Below are 9,464 nucleotides of genomic sequence, written 5' to 3' on the forward strand. Positions count from 1 at the left end.
TGTGGGTATCTACACAGCACACAACAGAAAGATGTGTTAATTTCGTCATCCTTATTAGAATTTTGCAGTTTAGCTAGTATGTATATTTTATTTTATTCTTTTATTTCTTTAATTAAAAAAAATTTTTTTTTTTTCAAGTAGGCTCCATGCCCAGGCTGGAGCCCAATGCTGAGCTTGAACTCAGGACCTTGAGATCAAGACCTGGGCTGAGATCCAGATGCTCAACCGAGCCACCCAGGTGCCCCTATGCAGGGTTTTATAAACCGTGCTAAGGAGTTTATGTCTTATTCCAGGGCAGAGGGCAGTCACTGAAGGGTTCTGAGGAGAGGGACATAAACAGATTTAATTTTTCAACGTTCATCTTGGCTGTCTTGAATAGCATGGATTAAGAAAGGCAAGATTAGATGTGGAAAGACTATTCAGGTGACTATGGTCATCTGGACTGGAATGACAATTGATTTCTTCTGGTTTCTGAAGTGAAGAACTGGAGTGTTTCTGCAGAGGAAAGGAGTATCTTTCATCCGGTCGCTCTTTGGCTCAAGGAGAGCGGCCCTTCTAGTACCAATGTTCATAAACTCCAGGTCCGCACAATTTTCCACTTCAAAGCCAATATTCGTACTTGCCTCTTTCTCACATCTAACTTTTCCTTGTGAACTCATTCCTGTATCATGTTTTTTCTTTATATCTCGTGGTTCAGGACAATGGCTTCGCAACCGTGCCTATGGTTTTTATCAGCCAGAATGCTTTCAACAAAATCACTAGCACTCAGTTTACAGATTTGCGGCTTTATTGTAAGAATGAGAAAGGCTAAGGAAAAGACTTTGTGTAACAGACCCCCAACCACCACCAATCAATAATCAGACACTGCAAATATCTGGAGCTTTAAATTTTTTGTTATTTTTATTATTATTATTTTAAGATTTTACTTATTTGAGAGAGAGAAATGAGACAGCGACCGAGCACGAGCGGGGAGGGAGGCGCCGAGGGAGAGGGAGAAGCAGACTCCCCTGCTGCGGCGGGAGCCTGATGTGGGGCTCTAACCCAGGACGCTGGGATTAGGACCTGAGCCGAAGGCAGATCCATAACCAACTGAGTCACCCAGCTTTTACAGGACAGCTTCTCATCTTACTCAGAAAGGAGACCTATCAGATGAGGTATTATCTCCATCTTAAGGCTGGTACCGAAGGCCTGCAGTTCTCTCCCCTGGCTCTGCAGACGCCCCCTCCCCCCGCCCAGGACGGGCACCGATGTCCCCGAGCCCTCTGGGAAGTGGAGTCCTTCCGCCGGGACCCCCGACCTGGCGCGGTCGCCTCCAAGTGCGCAGATGCGACTCCAGACGGAGCCTCGGGCTCGAGCCTTTTGTTTCCCCGCAGCTCAGGGAGTCCGGAAAGCGACTCCGTCCGCCCGTCCCGTCTTTCCCAGAGCGCAGCCCTGCGGGGACCCGCCCTGTGGCCGGAGCCGAGACCGCAGCGCGTCTAGGGGTAAGAGAAAGCTGGGCCCGAGGCGCAGGTCTCTCCGACCCGCCGGTCCAAGCGCGCGGCTCCAGTGCCCGAGCCAGGCTCTCAGGTTGCGGCCCCGAGGCTGGGGGGAAGGGCTGGGCCCTGCCCGCGCGTCCCGGGCCCAGTCCCCCGCGCTCTGCGTACTCCTCCGCTTCCCTGAGTGGGAGGCGAGCCGGGTTTGTAGGTTTAGCGCTGAGCGAGGAGGCGTCCCGGATGCGCGGTTGCCGCTAAGCCCTCTGGGAAGTGGAGTCCGGGAGCTTGAAGGAGGCGTGGCCGACAGGGGGAGTCTTGGGAGCGGCAGTGCGGAGGCCGGAGAGCTTGAGCGCCTCCCGTCGGTTTGGGCCTTAAGTCTTGCCACGCTACCAAGAGCCTTAAGGTTCTGAACTTGGGGGACACAAAGAAAAAAATGGTGTCCGTGTCTCACTCATTACTCTTCTGTGATTTGCTCTATCAGAGTTTGGGGGCCTGCCTGTATTTTGCAGCCAATGCAAGGGGTTGAATCTTTTCTCTCTCACACACACAGCCTGGAATGCCAGGATTGGGTCAGAGGCAGGGAAAAGCTTTGTTGCCATGCACTTTGCAAACCTGGGAAATGCAGCCTTCGGCTACAAACCAAGAGTACACTCCTAAGGGGAAGGATTAGGCTCCGGGTTAAATAGGCACAAACCACAGGTTTCAGGTGCCTAGTGACAAGCAGGATACAGTTAATAAGTTAATTTCTGGTGGCAGTTTCAGGATGTGGCAGCCATTCAACAGGATGTGCTGCAGGCATCTTTTTTTTTTTTTTTCTTGCAAATTTTGTTGAATTTTGTGCCAGCTTGTCACCTTAGGCTGTATTGACTGGTTTTGTTCCTCATGGTCATTCAGCCTGATGAAAAGTTTAGTTTTTCTCCCTTGACAGGTGGGAAGCCATTTTGTCTGTCAGTTATTACTGTCTAATTACTGAAGTCTTTTGTTCTCACTCTGACCCTGCAAGGGAATCCCTGTCTGTACATTTTCAGGGTCTTTAAAAAAGAGCAGGTGGGGAATCAACTGTATAAGGGCCCCATCTGTCAACTGCCTGTCTTTATGAATAGTAAGGATGAACCAAGGGTGGAAGCCTTGTTTATAGTTACTGCTGCCATAATCACAGGCCACATAATCATATGGCCAGTTGTATGCTTTAGGGTCTTATGGGAGTTTTGCACAGTCTGGAACCAAGTGTGAGGCTCCCAGTTCCCTGCCCTGATTCTCTCCTGGTTTTGTCCTGGTGTGGCATGTAGTGACTGATCTCAGTACTCTAGAGAATGGTCTTCCAGCTGTGGAGATTAATTTAGCCTAAATAATAAAGGTTTCAAGCAAAGAAGAATTACTTCTGAGGCCCTAGGACTTAAATGCAGAAGAATAAGCCTCCTAGGAGTAGAGATAGAGTGAGATGCCCCAGGGAGCAGGAACCAATTCCAGAGGATGGTGAGCCTAACCTCAAAAATCTCTCTCCAGAGCTTCAGAGTAGAGTTGAATGATTTACACAAAGAAGCAGATTATGTATTGCTGAAAAGTTCATATTTATCTCATCTGAAACTGTAAAGAAGAAGGAAGTCATAGCAATAACAGGACAAAGAAAGAGAAGCTGATCATGGATTATCTGACCATTGAAGCTGAGGAAGAAGGTAAGAATTATAGAAATAGCCGTGGAAGAGAGAATATTCCATTTTGCTTGCTTTTCTGATAAAAGGTCACGCTTTTCCACTCCCTGTTAGACTATTCCAAAAGGTTGATGAATTGTGGGTCTACAAGTTTAGATTTTTGGGCAATGCACTTTCACTTTATCATCTTACTCTATCCTCATCCCACCTTTTTGAGTTAAGTTGAGTAGGCCTTGAGTATATAATTTAGCTGGCTTGTGATAGTTTTCGTCTCAGTGAATAGAGTGTACCTCCTTCATGGCTTTTTTCCTCCCCAGTCCTTCCAGCCATTACTAGTGAGGATGCTTCTCTGCCCCAAAAACAGAACACAGAAGAAATGGAACCTACTGTTGAGCTCCTTCCTGTTGAGTTCCAGGCAAGTTTGAGGTTAAGTTCCCTCCTCTGAAATCTTAGCTTGGCGTTCACGGTGTGTTGTTTCCTTTTTTCATCTTGCTTCAGAGGTCTACAGCAACCCCAACTAGAGAACTGAACCAAAGTAATTTTTCCTTGAAGACTTGAAAGTCTGGGGAAAGCTCAGGCTCAAGCCTTGAATTTGGGAGTAATCTGTGTGAATGGTATTTTAAGCCACGAAACTGTGATCACTAAGGGAACAGAAAAGAGATGAAATTTTATTACTGAATCCTATAGCTCTTCAACTCTTAATGGTCAGGGAGATGAAGAGGAACCAGCAAAGAAGACTGAGAAGATGTGTGGCCAGTGAGGTAAGGGAAAGTCAAAAGTGTGGCATCCTGGTAACCAACTGGAGAAAGTGTTTCAAGGAGCAGGGAGTGATCATCTGTGCAAAACGCTGCTGCTAAGTCAAGTAAGATGAGGGCTGAGAATTAACCATTGGATTTAAAAATATGAAGATCATTGGTGACTGACAAGAGCAATTGCATGGAACGGTAGGAATGAAAACTTGATTAGAAAGGATTCAGGAAAAGAATAGGAAACAAATTGGAGGCAGGGACTACGGACAACTATTTTGGAGAGTTTTATGTTAAAGGAGAGGACAGAAATAGGGTGATAGTGAGAAGGAAGACAAAAGAAGGTTTGTTTTTTGGGTTGCTTTTGTGGGGTTTTTTTGAGGATTTTTTTTTTTTAATATGGGTGAAATAACAAATTGCTTATAGGTATGTAAGAATGGATGGAGAAGAGGTCTAATGACTGAGTTCAGGGGAACTCTATCATTTAGAGCCACTTTTCAGACATTATTTATTTTAAACAAAAAATCATGTTAGGGATGATGCCTATTTCACAGCAAAACTGAGGCTCACAGGGGCACCTGGCTGGCTCAGGCAGTGGAGCATGTGACTCTTGATCTCAGGGTTGTTAAGTTCAAGTTCCACATTGGGTGCAGAGATTATTTAAAAATAAAATCATAAAAAAAAACCCCAAACCAAAAACTGAGGCTCACAGTAACTTGCTCAGAATCATAACTTGGTTGAACCCTAATCAGAACCCAGGTATGTCTGATCCTAAATCCCATGCCTCTTAACCACTGTAGTCTTTTTTTAAAAATTTATTTATTTATTTTAGAGAGAGAGAGAGAGAGAGTGAGTGGGGGGAGGGGTAGGGGGAGAGGGAGAGAGAGAATCTCAAGCAGACTTCATGCCAAGTGCGGAACCCAACGTGGGGCTTGATCTCAAGACCCTGAGATCACGACTTGAGCTGAAACCAAGAGTCAGATGCTTAACTGACTGTGCCACCCAGATGCCCCTTAACCACTGTATTCTATTGACTGACTTTCTCACAAAGTATTCTCCAGTTAATTACACCCACATGAATGTCAATATAACATAGAATATGAAGAACAGTTGATTATTTTCAGTTTATAATCAGTAAATCCATTCGTTCAGAACAACCGTAGTTATTAAAGGATAGCTAAATAAATCTAAAAGTCATAGCCCTAAGTACAGAGAAAGAAGAAGCTTCTGTTAGAACAGGATGGCTGGGGCGCCTGGGTGGCTCAGTCGGTTAAGCGACTGCCTTCGGCTCAGGTCATGATCCTGGAGTCCCGGGATCAAGTCCCGCATCGGGCTCCCTGCTCAGCGGGGAGTCTGCTTCTCCCTCTGACCCTCCTCCCTCTCGTGCTCTCTGTCTCTCATTCTCTCTCACAAATAAATAAATAAAATCTTTAAAAAAAAAAGAACAGGATGGCTGTCTATATACAATCAGGATATCAAGCAGAATTTCTATAAACTCTCCAAATATTCCAGGAATCAGTATAAATTACATGTCTGAGACTTACCCCACCTACAACTAAGTATAATTAGTAATTAACATTTAGTTGTCATTCAGTGGTTAATTTATATTAGATTTACTTAGTAAACTATGTAAGAGACAGAAAAATATAGTTAAGAGTATAGCTTTGATGTCAGATCACTATGTTGTACACCTGAAACTGATATATTTTATGTCAACTATCCTTCAATTAAAAGAAAAAGAGTATAGCTTTGGAGTCAGACTGCCTGGGTCCAAATCTCAGATCTGATCCTCATGTCTGTAAATAATGTTAATAATAGTACTTACTTCATATAGTTATCATTGCAAGAGGTAGTTCAAAGGACTTAGCACATAGAAAATATATTATAAATGTTAGCTATTATTATTTTCCTTAACATGGACTAATACTTAGAAATTTTAGACTGTTCCATTAAAATAAAGGTTTAACCTTCAGATTAAAAAATACTTCCTCTTCTAGATTGTTCTCGTCCCTAAGTCCTGTAAGAATGTGCTTTTTCTTCCAGGAATTGGTGACAGTCAAGGATGAGGAAATGGATTTCGCTCATGTGGAAGAAGAACAGCTGAGTTCTGCCCAAAGGTACATGGGCATGGATATGAAAGTGGAGAATTGTGGGAGCCTGGTATTTTGGGGTAAGGAAGTTATTTTGTAATGCAAACTGCTTACTGGGACATAAGTTTCCTCTATAACTAATGGCATCTAAAATGGCATAGTTTTGCTTCAGATCCACAGAGCGTTAATCCCCTAGGAGATCCCTGATCACTCTGGACTCAGAATTGGCTTCTTTTCTCTTTTGGCAAGTAAAAGTTCACTGTCTCTGGTATTGAAAAAGGACAGCTTCATACATTGGTTTTAAGATTTCTAAAGCTATAGTAATCAAAACAGTGTGGTACTAGTGAAAGGAAGATGTAAATCAATGGAACAGAACAGATGGTCCAGAAATAGACCCACATATATATGGTCAATTAATTTCTGACAAAGATGCAAAGATCAGTTCAATGCTAAAAAGGAGAATCTTTTCAATAAATGGTAATGGAACAATTGGACATCCATACGCCAAAAGAAAATCCATACCTCCCACCATACACAGTTACTTTCAATGGATCACAGAACTAAGTATAAAACCTAGAGGGACCATTAAAGACAGTCTTTGCGACCTTTTGTAAGGCAAAATTTTATTAGATATGATATCAAAAGCTCAATCCAGTAAAGCCATCTGGGTCTTGGGTTTGCTTTATTGGAAGGTTTTTAACCTTGAATCCTGGTCTCTTGCTAGATGTAGGACCATTCAGATGATCTGTTTCTTCTTGAGTGCGCTCTGGTAATGATTTATCATCTTTCATTCCTGATATTGGTAATCTGTATCTTCTCTGTTTTAATTTTATTGGTCTTCTTAAGAATTTTAATAGTTTTATTGATCTTTTCAAAGAACTGGCTTTTGATTTCATTGATTCCTTCTACTGTTTTCTGTTTTCATTTTTATTCATTGATGCTCTTATTTTTATTATTTTTCCCCTTTGCTAACTTTAGGTCTAATTTTCTCTCCTTCCTTTAGTTTCTGAAGGTAGAAGACTAATCACTGGTATACGATCTTTCTTCTCTCTTAGTATGAACATTTAATGCTATAAAATTTCTTCTAAGGACTGCTTTGGCTGCATTCCACAATTTTAATATGTGGTGTTTTCATTTCCGTGGTTCAAAATAACTTCTATTTTCTTTTTCTTTTTTTTTTTTTTTAAGATTTTATTTATTTATTTGAGACAGAGAGAATGAGAGACAGAGAGCATGAGAGGGAGGAGGGTCAGAGGAAGAAGCAGACTCCCTGCTGAGCAGGGAGCCCAATGTGGGACTCGATCCTGGGACTCCAGGATCATGACCTGAGCCGAAGGCAGTCACTTAACCAACTGAGCCACACAGGCGCCCAAAATAACTTCTATTTTCACTTGTGACTTCCTCCTTGACTCATGGGTTATTTACAGATTTCCAAATTTTATTTTATTTATTTTTATTTTTGTTTTTAAAGATTTTATTTATTTATTTGACAGAGAGAGAATGAGAGAGAGAGAACACATGAGAGGGGATAGGGTCAGAGGACGAAGCAGACTCCCCGCCGAGCAGGGAGCCCGATGCGGGACTCGATCCGGGGACTCCGGGATCATGACCTGAGCCGAAGGCAGTCGCTTAACCAACTGAGCCACCCAGGCGCCCCAGATTTCCAAATTTTAGATGGTTTTCAATAAAAGTTGTTCTCAATTTTGTGGTTTGGTTCTGTGTGGTCAGAGATACTTTGTATGATTTCAGTTCTTTTAAATTTCTGAGATTTGTTGTATTACCCGTAATACAGTCTTGATGAATGTTCCATGTGAACTTGAAAATAAATTTAATTAGGTCAGGTTGGTTGAGAGTATTTAGGTCTTCTATATCCTTACTGATTTCCTGTCTACTGGCTTCTACTGATTACTGACAGAGGAGTGTTGAATTTTCCAATTATAATTGTGGTATTGTCTATTTCTTCCTTTTAGTTTTATCAGTTTTTGCTTATTGTATTTTGCTTAATGTACCTGAAACTCTTTTGTTAGATGCATACACATAACAAATTATCTTTTGGTGAACTGACCCCTTTATCATTTTATAATGTCCCTCTTTAACCTTGGTAATATTTCTTGTTTCGAATTTTATTTTGTAGGATAGTAATATAGCCATTCTCGCTTCCTGTTTGCATAGTATATTTTTTTCCATTTTTAAAAATCTATTTAAAATTTCTTGTGGACAGTATATAATTGGGTCTATTTTTTTAAGATTTTATTATTTTATTTATTTATTTATTTGAGAAAGCGAGAATGAGAGAAAGAGCACATGAGAGGGGGGAGGGTCAGAGGGAGAAGCAGACTCCCTGCCGAGCAGGGAGCCTGATGCGGGACTTGATCCAGGGACTCCAGGATCATGACCTGAGCCGAAGGCAGTCGCTTAACCAACTGAGCCACCCAGGCGCCCTTGGGTCTATTTTTTTAAATTAATTTATTTATTTGAGAGAGAGAATGAGCAGGGGGAGGGGCAGAGGGAGAGGGAAAAGCAGACTCTCTGCTGAGCACAGAGTCCGACGTGGGAATCGATCCCAGGACTTTGGGATCACAACCTGAGCTGAAGGCAGATGCCTAACTGATTGAGCCACCCAGTTGCCCGTATCACCAGTTCTTTTACAGAACAAAGATAAACTGTCAGGAGAAAGAGGATAATCAGGTGAAATTATGTGATATAATTGCGATGCTATCCCTACGTCAGTAATCATATTATATGAATACATCAAAATACCGTGTTGTGTACCTTAAATCTACACAGTGTTACATGTGAAATATATTTTAATTTTTCTAAAAAAGCAATTAATACCATGGCCTGGATGAGGTCTTTAATGGAGACAATGTTGTGGGGGATGGGGAGGGGCAAAAAAGGAGAGCTTAGACTGAATACCAAGAAGCATCAACATTTAAGAAGAAGAAACAGAAAAAGTCCCAAGTAAATAGAGATCAGGAGTAAAACTTGGACAGCTTACAATCACAGAATTATATCCGAATAAAGTTGGGGGAAAAAATGAGGGGGGGATGTGGTTGGGGGGGAGGCATGGTCACCACTGTCAAGTGCTGTTGAGAGGCCAAGTTAAAGAATGAAAAGAATCCACTGGATTTGGGTGACATATAAATGGTTAGTAACTTCAGTGAGAGCAGTTGCAACTGAGTAGTAGGGAGAAAAGCCAGACTACAGCGAGTACAGGAGCAAGGATGTGATGAGAAAATGTACAAGACCTTTTTGAGAAATTTGGGTATGACCAAAAAATAAGGAAGAAAGGAAGGAGGGAGAAAGAGAAGGAAGGGAGGAAGGGGAGGAGGAAGAATGGAAGAGAAGAAGGAAGGGAAGAAGGAGAGAAGGAAGGAAAGGAGGGGGCAGTGGTTAGTGGAAACAAAATCATATTTAAAGTGTCTGTTAAAAAAAAAATAAAGTGGGGGCACCTGGGTAGCTCAGTCAGTTAAGCATCTGCCTTCGGCTTAGGGCATGATCCCA

General features: G+C 42.3%; 1 protein-coding gene across 3 annotated transcripts in view; it reads left to right on the plus strand.

Moving 5' to 3' along the window:
- The first annotated feature begins 985 nt into the window (after positions 1–985).
- LOC102727667 (uncharacterized) overlaps positions 986–9,464 on the plus strand; it is a 10,578-nt gene continuing 2,099 nt past the window's right edge. The window contains exons 1-5 of one of the 3 annotated variants that reach the window (XM_081819336.1): positions 986–1,154; positions 1,374–1,481; positions 2,979–3,148; positions 3,442–3,539; positions 5,914–6,040. In XM_081819336.1, coding sequence (XP_081675462.1) covers positions 3,115–3,148; positions 3,442–3,539; positions 5,914–6,040 — 259 coding nt within the window. In that variant the 5' untranslated portion in view covers positions 986–1,154; positions 1,374–1,481; positions 2,979–3,114. Of the gene's footprint in view, positions 1,482–2,978; positions 3,149–3,441; positions 3,540–5,913; positions 6,041–7,453; positions 7,662–9,464 lie in introns of those variants that run through there. The other 2 variants (XM_081819337.1, XM_081819335.1) reach the window with 2 other exon arrangements.

This window comes from Leptonychotes weddellii, chromosome 5, assembly GCF_054177405.1.
Source record: "Leptonychotes weddellii isolate Sample4059 chromosome 5, ASM5417740v2, whole genome shotgun sequence".
NCBI classification, from domain to species: Eukaryota; Metazoa; Chordata; class Mammalia; order Carnivora; family Phocidae; genus Leptonychotes; species Leptonychotes weddellii.